Raw genomic sequence first — 13,603 nt, 5'->3', positions numbered from 1 at the left:
GTGGGGCTTTGCTGTACCTATTTTCTCATGCTGAGGGAAGGAGGGGCCCCTGGAATCTGCTCCAACAGGCGCAGGGATCCAGGAAACCGCACCAGTGTTCGTGGCTGTCACTCCTGCCACTGGGGTCTAAAGTAGGACCTTGTTTTAAATATGTCAGACCAAGATCTCAAAGTCAACTGGATTTATATGAACAGGATGACACTACCCTTCCTAGCTTCAGCCAGCCAGGACTTAAATGACTAGGTAAATCAGACATGTAACCAGCCGTTTAAAATCAATGGAGAGATAAGCATTTCCAGAGAAATGCATCCAACTTAGCCTAGACAGGTGTTTAAGTTTCTGTTTCTGCCTGAACTTCCTTAGACTGCTTTGAAAATTCTGCAGGAAGTCAACTATAGTAGATATCATAGTTGCTGCTTCTGATGTTGATGGAAATAATTGCAAACGCACTCTACAGAAGATGATATGGAAATTTTGTGGATAAAACAAACAAGCAAACAATAAAACTTTATTCTTTTCTTTATATTTCTTAGGGTGGAAAAATTCCAGTGAGATGGACAGCTCCAGAAGCCATCCAGTACCGCAAATTTACTTCAGCCAGTGATGTGTGGAGTTATGGAATAGTTATGTGGGAAGTAATGTCTTATGGAGAACGACCTTACTGGGACATGTCAAATCAAGATGTAGGTTATACTTTGACTGTTTGTGAGCATGTGTGTGTGTTAGAAAAAACAAAACTTACATACTGTAAACACGTACATATGTGTTTCACTATACATGCATAAAATGTTGGTTTAGAAATAAGATTTATCAAAATACTGTAGTGTTCTTACAAAATTAAAAAGATACAGAGTTTTCACTTTTTACCTAAATCTCTAAATATTTCTTTTACCGTGTGGATGTTGTAGATTTCTTTCCTGAGTATCAAGTAACATTGGAATATCAAAAATAGTAATATATGCTCTTCACTTTATTATACTTAAGCATAGAAGAAATTATTTTTTCCAACAAAAATAATTCTGAGGTTTCTGACCTCAGAACAATGATTAATCAGCTGATAAAAATTGTTAAAAATGTGAGTGGCAGTTAATGACCTACTTTGGCTTTTTCAAGTTAATTATGCTGATTTAACAATAGCCTTGTTTGCATAAAATATGACCCAGACCAACAGGTCAGTGGTAATAGAACAGATGGGTGTTAATCTTGATTTCTGACAAGAGTATCTATTAATATAGAAATTACATAGGAAAAAGCCATACAGGTGAGAAAGATGTCAGAAAGAGTCTCATTTAAAGTTCTTCAGGTCAGGGTCTTGAGTGTTTTTTGTTATTATTTTATTTTTTGATTGAATGATCGACATCAAACTTAAAAAAAAAAAAAAAATAAAAGTGTAAATGATGAGTCAGTTTGGCACAGTGCAAAGTTGTTAATATTTGACAGGTCTCAGTGTCAAAGATTTCATGGACTGTCAAAATACAGGCAAACAAGTCCTTGGGGCAGAGAAAGAGAAATATTTACATTCCCTAGACACCAAGTAGAGTTTCATTTCTTTTGACACCTTCCTTCTGTACTAGATTCAAACATAAAAGAAGTCTGACAGGAATATAAGATGCCTCAAAGGCAAACCTTACCTAGCTTTCAGGGAACAATAAAGAAAAACTTTCAAATAGGGGAGAAATTTTGGTATCTTCATGCTTCTTGTTGGATTTTGAAAAGTATTCCCATGCAAGTAAAGCGCATGACTGAACCTTTTTCATAGAACAGATAATTACCATTTCTGGCAGTTTTATCTCTTTTTAGCATCTTACATAATAATCTTCAATAGCACATAGTTAAAAGATGCATCTCGGTAAAATAATTTCAGATATTCTTGTATGCTGTGATCTTCAAGCGTGTCCTGAAACATACCTCCCAAAATATATACACATCCTACCAATCCCATGAGTAAAACTATGATGAAAAAATTTTGAATTATCTTATGATTAGTTATTTATTCTCTTTCACAGTTACCAATGGGAGTATTTAACTGTAATAAAAAATGCTAATTTTTTTCTGATTTTGCAAAAGCAATCAAGCAGTTTATATCTCTTAAGTATATAATTTGTCTAAAAGTGGATGTTGGTGCAGTCATAAACCAGATCTCAAATAAAATATGTCTCCCTGACTTTGGATCTTTAGATGGCATTTATTTAATTCTGCTTCCTTTAAGACATTGTTTTAGATTGATGGATGATACAAATTACTGTTGCAATCTCTTTTTAAGCAAAAGTCCTCCTTTTAGCAGTGACTAGAGTCAGGGTGCTACAGCTAGCCACAGAGGCACATCGGGCTGAGCACAGGTGATACACAGAGTCCACCCAACTTCTCTGATCAGTGGGCTCCCCTCAGCTTAATCCTTTCTGGTAACAGTAGCCCTAAACCCACTGCACTTTACCCTCTTCCTCTGTTAGATGCTGGTGGTTGCTAGTTCTTGCTGTCATTCGGTTACTGACCCTAGTGCAGATTTGTTCTTCAGAAAAGGCCAAGAACTTAGGCTTGCATATTTTTTTAATTTCTGTACTCCTGGATTTATTACCATTATTATGATTATTAATCTGTATTATTATTATGTACCCAGAAGCAGAGTGATAATGCTACATTATCCAGTTACCTGTATTAAATGCTTCTTTGTTGGCAACCAGTATATACAGTGAACAGACCCGGCCCTCTTCTATTCTACTTCACATCCTCAGACAGCCTGATTAAGATAAAAACATACTTGACTTTTAACAGTATTCCCTTTTTCTCTTTTTGCAACAAAAGCAGAATCTGAAAAAAAGAATTGTTGGAAGTGTAAATAATATAAATCCATTCTATTAGTAGGAGGTCCAGCTGTGTTGTTTTGGTTTGGTGTCGCTTTGCGTATTTTAAAAAAATATAAAAATCTGCATCTATTTCATTATCTGTGAGTACTGATTTTTGGAACCCCACCCCCACTTTTCTTCACAGAGTCAACACTTGTAATACCCTCAAAGCACCTGAGTTTTGTATAAACTTTTTTTTTTTTAAAAAAAGAAACTTATCAATATTTTAGAATGTTTTTTCAATGTTTTGGATATTCCTAGCAATTCTGTCCATCTCTAGCTAACTTATTATTTTATATTTCCCAGTTTCATCCTTCTTGCTCAGGATACACATCAAAGACACTGATTGTTCAGTATCCTCAAAACCTTTTTTAAAAATAATGTAATCATCTTGATTCCCACCTCTCTTCAGGTTTCGCTGCAGATCACAGTGAACTTGGAAAATTCCCATTCATGTTCCTTTCGTTCACGTTTTCACTGTCCCTTGCACTCTTGGCTGTAGTCTTATCTAGATGGTTTGCCAGTTCTAAGGCTCTTAGATATTTTTGTGGTTGTGTTACTGTTGCTGTTACCTACTTTATCATTCCTCATCGGTTGTCTCTGTGTCCTGACCTGTTAAGCAACCGCTTTGTTTGTAGTATATCATATATAGTATACACAAAGGTTTTAATACCTTTTGCCTTTTAGAAAGCAAAAAAATTCTGCATTACTTTTCATAACACACCTGTTGTCCTATACACACTGTAGCTTTTCAGTTTTGTTGCACTGCTGCTTCTGAGCATAAGGAACTGTTCTTTTACATTTCCTTTTAACACAGCTCTAAAAGATCCAAATTTTACTTTTAATGTTTTCTTTCCTATATACTACTTCTTCCAATTCGCCTGCTCTTCTGCAGAAATACTCTTTCCCTGCTCTTTCTGACAGATAACTTCACTCACTCATTCTTCAAGGCACAGATGTTACTGCAGGAATTGAATATTTCTCAGTCATTTTTGAGTTGCAGGACAGTACTGTCATTCTAAATGTTCAGATAGAAAGCTGAGGCTCAGGGAGATGAGGCAACTTTCCTGGGGTCAGAAGGACATTCTCTGACACAAACGTGCAGTAAGTGCACTACCGCTGGGCTATACCTCCTCTTTTCACAAAACTGATTTTCTGCAAAAGGTTTTGATACAATCATGGATCTCAGCCAGCTTTTTTAAGATTATTTTGTATTCTTTGCAGTTCTGTCTACTTTGCAGTCCACTGCTTTTTCATTTTCTCATACAACCTATGGAATATTTCCCATCTGAGGTTATTATTTTCACTAAACTCTGGATATTCACCAACATAATTTATCATAGCAGACCTACTTCCTAGGGCTACCTCCAGAACAGCTTCTAATCTTGCTATCTATAGAAACCAAGGGAGAAGACAGTCCTATGAATTACCCTTCAGGAGCAAGCACCCTTCCTTAGCAATTCTAATATTGCTATGTCAGTCAATGTCAATAGACTTGAAATCCCCCATGAACAGTGTTTTAGTCCTTTTTCACAAGACTTTTTATCTGCCTTGCTTCATGATGTGCTTTCTTATCCTGCCCTCAAGGTTTACAGCAGTTTCCTCTGATTTTATTTTACCCATTTTTATTTTTTACTTAAATGCAAATGGACTTGTCTAAGGAAATCAATGGGTGAGTGTAATTCTTCGTTCAGACATTTATGCTCTCCTTCAATCATATCATTATCTGGCAGCATCTCTTATTAAATCTATCTTTCTGTTTAGGTGATATATTAAAATACCATTCAGCCAGGTCTTCATCTCTCACATGACACATTTCTGCTACTTTATCATTAATATAATATGGCTAGACATAGAACACAACTTTTTTCCCTAACAATTTCTGTCCAGTAAACATTTTTCTTGGATCCTTTTATAATATCTTCAGGGGGTTTGTATTTCATATGTGCACACGCAGATCTCTATCTATTTACAAGTCAGATGCTTCTACCACACACTCTTTCATAAAAGCCTTGGGGCAAGTAATAATGCTTTCTGAAATAACTCCATTTATCAATCTATCTGTTGCTCTCTTGGTGAATTTAATTGTTGTTCCCCACTGCTCACTTGACTAGGTAATATAGCTTTATTCTGCACATATAGAGCAATATGCTTAATAAGCCCAAAGATACAGTTGGAAAATTATTTGAAAACATGAAGGCTAGTGTCAAAACAACAGATTCATATTTTTGCAACACTGATGGCAAATTTTATTTATTGATTTTTTTTTCTTTTATTTCTTGAACTGGGTAGCAATATATATTACTTAAATATTCCTTGATGAAAAATGATTAACTATGTTGGCTACTAGGTTATAAAAGCAATCGAAGAAGGCTATCGTTTGCCAGCACCCATGGATTGCCCAGCAGGACTGCACCAGCTGATGCTGGATTGTTGGCAGAAGGAACGCGGTGAAAGGCCAAAGTTTGAGCAGATAGTTGGTATTCTGGACAAAATGATAAGAAACCCAAACAGCTTGAAAACCCCAATGGGAACCTGTAGCAGGTAAGAAAATCTTTAGTGTGCTTTCTTTTGATGGTGCACGTGCCTGGTGCTGAATGTTCTGGATGTTCTGCTTGGTAGCTGGTTCCAGTTCACACTTACTCCATGTGTCTCTCAGTTCCTTCTTCCTTCTGTTCCCTGTTTTTACCTTCCCTCATTTGGCCTTCTTTTTTACCATCCTGAACAAAGCCCAAAAGGACTTTCTTAAAAAAATAACCAGAATGAAGAAAGTAAATATCATGGAACTAACATATTTCTCAATGAACTACTGCCTGCTCGTCACTCTTTCCACACTCTCACCACTAGCAGTCTTTGTTTTCCTTGTTTCTTAAAATTGTGAAGTCTGGAGGGCAAGGATCATCATCTGTTGTAGTTTTATATGGTGCATCCTTTGCCCTAAGAACTAGTACAATAGAAATAGTAATTAGCAATACTCATGTTTGGCCAATGTGCTTTGATAAGCTACACTGTAGATTTTTGCCTTTCATTTTCTGGCTTTAACTCCTTTCAGTGATTGCATCTCATTGTATTTCATGGTGTAGCTTTTAATGGCTTCTTCGTAAATTTCGGGTGGATTATTTAATTGTGGTAATCTTTTAATCTGCTAGCTAGATCACTACACTAGGAAATCAACTGGCCTGTGTTCTGCTCTCAGTTCTTCTACTGACTAATTTGCTGTGTGACCTTAAGCAACTTACTTCGTGTCTCTGCTCTTTCCTTGTCTCTGTTTTGTCCCATCCAATTGAATAATGGCAATAGCTGCTGCTACATTTTCTAAGATGCTTGAAAGAATAGCATCTTTATTTTACCCAGCAAATTTAGTTGCAGCTTCTGTCATGCTAGGTAATAAGGTTGATTTTCTGTTGGTAACAATAGTCCATTAGGCTGATTTTGCTCACTCTGACCTTTCATCTTTTACGTGAGCAAGCTTAGGAATTACATATTGTGAGTTACAGAGTAGTCAACAGCTATTCACGGAATAATCTAAACTGTGTATAAAGGCCTATTACTTTCTACTCTTGACATTTTTAATATCCCGAACTTATATGACTCTCACCTTGCTAAATACTCCCTGATGTTTACTCTCTTTGGAAACAACTTACTTTCCTTTTTCCTTCTCCATAGACCAATTAGCCCTCTTCTGGACCAGAACACTCCCGATTTTACCACTTTCTGCTCCGTAGGCGAATGGTTACAAGCTATTAAGATGGAAAGATATAAGGATAATTTCACAGCAGCAGGCTACAACTCTCTTGAATCAGTTGCCAGGATGACTATTGAGTAAGTTAGTACTGGGCATGTTTAACTTGCATCTAGGGAATTTCTAGGTAAAATAATACAGTATGTTCACCTCCAAAACTTTACCCTGAGTACAAACATGGTACTTGGGGATAAGCCAAGCCAATTTAGCAGCTGATGGTGTTGCACTGGAGCATCCCATGAAAGGGCAAATACCCTGCTACCTGTGTGTGGCATCACTTTTTTCCCTGCTTTTGAGACCAACTGAAAGAAAACCAAGGGGCTAGAATTTGAGGGAGAATGTGGCCCATTTCAAAATATGTATGTATAGGAAAATAACCACTTTGCCTTCACTACTTAATTGGTACCTTCTCCAGACATGTACTAGAAGATGTAGAATGTTCTTCCAGTTGGCTGGGGGCTGTCTTTGTCCTGCAAGAAATGACTTTGCATTAGGATAAAACTCTACGGAAGCAAAACAATTTTCTGAAGGCAAGTGTGGCCTGTATTAGAGCTGCCATCTTAAATGGGTCTTCTTGGCACCTTGCAAACAACATTCTTGTCCTGGTGGTTGCCAAACACATGTTATTCCTCTTATGGAGAGCAGTGTTTTTCTAAACAAGTTTCTAAACCATATTCTCAAGTTTGCAACCCTACTCTTGTCTAGTTGGTATCACTAGGAGACTCACCCTATAGCTTGGGAACTGTCGTCAGAGCCCACAAGCTTCTGCTAGATCAGTAACATTAGTAGCAGTGGAATTGAAACAGCTGCTCTTCTTCATTTGCATGATGGATGTGGGTCAATATGCAAAGGTTTTCTCTAGGCATCTCTTTAGGAAGCAGGTGGTCCCCAAAATCTTGTATTTAGGTAACTTTGTCCTGAAAACCATCCGAAGTATTTTACAAGAGAAGTGTCTCTTCGGGTGTCCTTAAAGACACAATAAAAGGTAATTGTAGTGCAAAATATACTGGCTTCATTCTCAGATGTGGAGCCACATGCGGTATAATTATGTGATACTCACCATGTAATTGCATTGCTCGCTGAGAAGTTGAACAGCCTCCTATATGAACTTCACAGTACTGAGCTGAGGTTCCAGTGTAGCTCCAATGTTAGAAGCTGGTAGCCCAGAGCACTACATAGCTTTGACTCACAGTTTAATACCATACAATAGCAGTCTAAGTTGAAAAATTAACAATGTACGCATTTATCTTCCCCAGGGATGTGATGAGTTTAGGGATCACGTTGGTTGGTCATCAAAAGAAAATCATGAGCAGCATTCAGACTATGAGAGCACAAATGCTACATTTACACGGCACTGGCATCCAAGTGTGATAGACATTTCTCCCTTATGAGGGAGGTGACAGACTGAGAGAACAGCACTGGCCTTCAGTATATATGAAGTGCTGCTAGAAGACACTTGATTTCCTGGGTCCTTCCTGCAGTGAATAGAAGAGCTACAAGAAGCACCTACAGACTTGAACTCCTAAGTGCCACCAGAATTTATGAAAAGGGAATTAGGATCCACCAGTGGTGGCAAGGAAAACAGCAGTGACAATAAACAAAGTACTACCTGAATAAACATACAAACACCTTGAGCTCTCTAACCTCCTTTTTATCTAATAGACTTTTTAAATGTACATAAAAATTTAAAAAAGAATATATTTGTCAGATAAAATCATGATATTATTGTTGAATTCAACAAAATATTTTCCTTAAATCTGTGATTTCTGAATCTTTTTTTAATCATATGTGTTTATTCTTCATAAAGACATTCTTTTAGTATGATGTTTATATCTTTGGACCTTTTTAGTGCTAATTCTATGACACATTACTACACTGGGTACCTCTGAAGGATTATCTGAGTTCCTAGAGATTTAAGAAGCATGACCAAGCAATGTATATCTGTCCGAACTTTGGTATCCTTTTGTGCCATTTACTTTTGTTAAATCAACACTATATCGACATGGCTAGCTAATTGGCAGGGAGTCAGGAAAATGCAAGTTGCCAAGAGCTCTGATATTTTTTAAAGAATTTTTTAAGGTTACACATATACTATCTTTTAAAAGAAAATAAAAGCGAAAAGAAAAAAAAAAATAAAAAAAAAAGAAAAAAGAAAAAAGAAAAGCAATAATGACCCCTAAGTAGTTCTAGGCACTTTTAGCAAATTGTTTGCAAGATGATTTTAATGGACTAGAGTGAAAGTGAGATATATTCTAAGATGTAGATCTACAACTGTAAACCTGCTGAGACACTGCGTTGAATGGACAAGTGATTGTAGGAGTGTCTCAGAGCACGGGTGCAGTTCTCCAGTGTTACCTAAACCATTTAATCTGAGCACATCACATTTTTTTTTCTATACTCTGCATTAGCAAATCTGAGAGAAATAGCTGGAGTATATTTTATATGAGTTTAAGCTGAATGCGGTCCAGCTGTCAGAATAAGGACATAGATTTTATATGAGAACTGTAGAGCATGAGGCAAGGGGCAGTTCAAAATTTTCAAGTTTTTTACAAGCTTTTGCTGCTCTGACCAAACATAGGTGTGTGTGTTCACACAGACACAGCAGTCATTCGTCAGGAACACAAATGCAAGAGTAGTTGCTCAACAGAATATCTTTTTACACCATTTACTTATATATATGAATTTTGTTTGATTAAAATATAGAACTACCATAAGCAATAATGGATGATGTCTTTAGAGATATTGCAGGAATGTATATGAACCAGAGAGAAATGCTTTAAAAAAATCTGAAAATTCTGAACTACCCCAGCAATGAAATGCTGTACTTCCAAAGAGAATTAGGCTGCTTCTATTGATTTTAATAGAGAAAGATCCCAGGGATCAGTCATAAATTGGTCTTGTTTGATAATGTGGGCATCCACACAAAAAAAAGAAAAACAAAAGAAAAAACCCTGTAAATGTTCCTTTGTAAAACTTGTAAATTTTATTTATACTGTCTTGTTTTGTACACACATTTATGTGTAGTGAGCTCTGAATACATTGAAAATGCACTATATTTTTCTATTTTACTTGCAGAGCATCACAAACATGTATATTCAGTGCTACATAATGTGTTTTCCCACATTTAGGACCAAAGATAGTTATTAAAAACTTAAATGCATCATTTTCCCTCTCCTTTTTTTCTGCCCCTTTTTAGATCACTGTACAGTGTTATATTTGTCATTTTATTTATTTGTTTCAGTAGAAAAAGGTTTGGTTATACTAATTTTTTGTCCCTTCCCGCCTTTGTTGAAGAAAATCTGTAAAAAGCTTTTAATTAGCATAATCCCGTTACATAGACACTTCCATTTGTAATCTTTGTAATAGACTGTAAATATATTTTTGGAACTATAATGCAATGTGCATAAGGGTTATTTTTCAGTGTCCATATATGATTGTTTATACAATTCACAGCACTTTACAGTCATGCTGAGAACCCTAATTTATTGCCTGGATTTGGGCAGAGTAAGAAAAAAGGTGGATATTCTTATTTCATATTAGATTGTCATTCAGTAGAAATTGAGTTATTTTCATGTATGCAGCTCAAGATGTTTTTTTAACTATTAAAATAAATTTTCTAGAAATGCTGTAGAAGTAAGACACAGAGTAGACTGCATGCCCAATATTGAAATTAGTGCACGCAAGCACTCGGCCAAGGCACTTCAAGTAGCCGTTGGAACACACTTAATTAATCAACATCCATTTTGTGTTATGACAAAAGCTAAGTGCCTCACTGCTGGGGTGAGTATCAGGGTGCTTGTCAGTTTTGCTACTGCTTTAAGCAGTCTAAGTTCAGATACCTGCTTCCTTATGAATCTTGGCTATTGTTTCCAAGGGCTCGGTGAATAAAGGTGCGATGCAGCAATGCTGGTATTGCTGAGAACCCATGAACCCTAAATGCAAGAGAGTTCAGGCCAGGCTTCACCTTTAGGACTTGTTCAATATTCTGAAGCACAGAGGCCTCGAAGCACGTGTGGTGACCTGGGCTCACACATGTAAAAATGAGGGCCCTAATGGTATTTCTTCCTTATTTTTCCTTGTTTGATTTGAGCCATCTTCTTTGAATATTAAATATATTTAAGCATTCATCTATATACCTTGACTGCCTTAATGTTGCCACAGATTTTTACACATTTGAAAGTGGTAGAGTAGACCCAGAAAGCACAATTGCTATTCAATACTCCAATCGTAGCTATCTGTTCAGAACATTACTGCAATTTAGAGCACATGCATGTAAATGGATTTGTAACTGGTAAAGCAGCAACATATTGATGTTGGTTGCAGTTCCACAGGTTCCAGGAAAACATAGCCCAGTGACAGAAAAATAGAAGGCCAGAGAAAGTTGGTGTTCGTGGGAGGAACTAAAGAAAAAGTTGGGTCAGAGGGAGGATTGAAGGCTAAATGATGAAAAAAAAAAATCATCTCAGTTCTGGCCTAATTTCATTGGATTTGGAAATTGTCATCTCTAAAAGACAGATTAGCAGACTGTCAGTGAGGCTGATCTGCCTTGATTTTATTCATCTATAAGCATTTAAAAGAGAGAGGTCTAAGACAAGCAGGATGAATCTCCCTCTGGCAATGCATATCTCTGTTTCCTGTAGAGGGAACCCAGATGATTAGCTTAAAATAGGCGTCTAATGTCTAGATAGTTGCAGTTAGGTGAGGTGATTCCTACCCTATATGTCCTTAGGTGATACAATTTCCTCCACGAGCTGAGTGTCGTAGAAAGACAGATCCTCCACTACTAGTATGTCACAGAATATATTTAAACTGGGCTTTATCACAGAGAGAAGTGATTTATTTTTTTTTTAATTCAGAGATTGGTAACATATCATCTAAATGCTTTTTGTATATGGATATAAATTCTTGAAAAAAATTGTGATTGTTCTGAGGAAGACCTGCCTAGTAAATTACAGTTATTTAGTATTTTAAATAATCAGAAATATTTGCTGACATACTGCTTCAGTCCAGAGGTTATGTGATCAGATATGATAGTTGCTGTTTGCAAAACCATGTTTATCTAAAGCCTTGTCATGTAAAAATCTCCAGGAGGCAAAGATGCTTAACTGTATCTCAAATTGAATGTTGCCCTTAATATCTCAATAACTGAGCTCTGTCTGTATTATTCTCCATTTAAAATGAGGTTTTTATATTTGTTTAAGCTGGAGTTATCTGGCATCCACTGAGGGAGTTTGAAACAATGATTTTAAATTAAATTTGCTTTTCTCCACTAATAATAATACATGTTAAATAGTTTCCACTGTTTTGAATGTTACAAAATCTATTGCTTTAATGTGGGGGATGAAGGGGGTTATTTTTGGTTTGTTGTTGGTATTTTTTTACATTTATTGGTTAGTAGTTGAAATAAAAAAATAATAATTTGTCCTTTCTAAATCATTCATATGTAACAACTTTGAGAATGATTTAAATTCCTTGACTTTTGGGTTATTATTGAGATGGTGATCATGTCACTACAGCCATAATCCAAGTGATGCCAAGACACTCTGCCACAGGGGTGGGTTCAGCTGGCATTCTGTTGCACAGTAATGGCATGAAACTGTCCCCCAGCTGCGTGTGAGGAGCAAAGGCTAACTCAGTCAAAAAACGGTCATTTCATCTTTTGAAAATATATATATGTGATGTGTTAGAGCTAACACATCCTTAATGCATTATTCCCTACATGCAGTTAGGAACTGATACACTCATCATATGCATCTGGGTTTTTGCAGTTTTTGCAGTTTTTGTTTGTTGGTTTGTTTATTTATTTGTTTTCTTTTAAACAAGTGACACTTGGCATGCTTGTTGAAGAGAACAGTTCCCAGATAGGATGACAAGCTGAGTTTAAGAAAAGTACAATACAAATTCTTGCCTAACAGTAACCGTGGCAGCAGGTGCTGCAGGGGTATTCAGGCAGATGGTGCTATGATTTGCTGAGCATCTAGCACAGCAGGGTTACTGCATGTTCAGGACCTGTTAAGATTGTACTTCTGAGGAATTAACTGATATGTAGAAGCAGGTGATTTTTTTTTTCCCCCACTAACTTGGAATGGACTTGCAGATGGTAGATTTGGGATTCACTAGACTACTCAAAAGTCTTAGCCTCAAACCAATTTCTAGTAAAACAACAAATTCTGGGCAGCAGCCTGTATTTTCTTTCCTGTTCCCTTAAGGGTTGTCAAACACAGCCAGCAACTGCTTTTAAACAGAGATTTTTATTGTTTGCATAGTGCAGCCTTCTTTTCTTGGGAGTCGGCAGTTCTGTAATTGAATTTCCTGCCAAAAGTTTCAGGGAAGGATGATGGGGGGGGTGGAATAAGAAAGTTTTGGGGAAAGAAAAAAAACAAACAAACACAAAAACAAAGAAAGAAAGAAAAATCCAATCCAACCCAACAAATGACCCATGAAACCCAAAGTGTGACTGGACTCACCATTTTTTGTAACACATTCCATATAGGAATTTGGAAAATATAAAAGATTAAACCAAAGGCATAAAATCTGCAATATCCTTACAAAAGAGTAGTGGCAGAATGCAAGCTACATTTGTGGGATTTTTTCATCTCCAGATTGGGTTTTGTGAGTTTTTAAGTTAGGATAATTACCACACAAATTTAGAATAAAGTCTGTTGAGGCAAGCTAAGGGACAAAACTAGTATGTCTATTAAGTCCATTAAATTCTCAGTGCACTTTCAGCATGGGTAAGGATTAGGCAGTTTGAAAGTGAAAGGAGTTGTATGGAGTTTATATGCTGTACAGACTGTGTAGGTTATGTCCAGAGAGACTGTGAAAAGTTAGAAGTTAAAGAGGAAACCCCTCACTTTTGTACCTGGTGAAAAGTCAGAATTTGGGAAGGAATGGAAAGAGAGCCATTCACTATATGTGACTCTAAGTCATAGGGCTCCACAAGATATCGCTGGCAGAGGAGTTACGGAGTGTCAAGATTTTTTGTTTAAGAGACACTTTTAATAAAATATACTTTATA

At 36.6% G+C, this 13,603-nt stretch overlaps 1 protein-coding gene across 7 annotated transcripts in view; it reads left to right on the top strand.

Annotated features, from left to right (window-relative positions):
* The window catches only part of EPHA7 (EPH receptor A7), a 161,173-nt gene that overhangs the window by 138,472 nt on the left and 9,098 nt on the right, over positions 1–13,603 (top strand). For 2 of the 7 annotated variants that reach the window (XM_065056529.1, XM_065056530.1), the window contains exons 14-17: positions 534–683; positions 5,194–5,387; positions 6,510–6,665; positions 7,842–12,023. In XM_065056529.1, coding sequence (XP_064912601.1) covers positions 534–683; positions 5,194–5,387; positions 6,510–6,665; positions 7,842–7,956 — 615 coding nt within the window. In that variant the 3' untranslated portion in view covers positions 7,957–12,023. Of the gene's footprint in view, positions 1–533; positions 684–5,193; positions 5,388–6,509; positions 6,666–7,841; positions 12,024–13,603 lie in introns of those variants that run through there. The other 5 variants (XM_065056527.1, XM_065056528.1, XM_065056533.1 and 2 more) reach the window with 3 other exon arrangements.

The sequence above is a fragment of the Columba livia genome, chromosome 3 (assembly GCF_036013475.1).
Source record: "Columba livia isolate bColLiv1 breed racing homer chromosome 3, bColLiv1.pat.W.v2, whole genome shotgun sequence".
Lineage (NCBI taxonomy): Eukaryota > Metazoa > Chordata > Aves > Columbiformes > Columbidae > Columba > Columba livia.
Note: the sequence above shows the minus strand (reverse complement) of the source record. Positions and strands in the feature narration are given on the sequence as shown.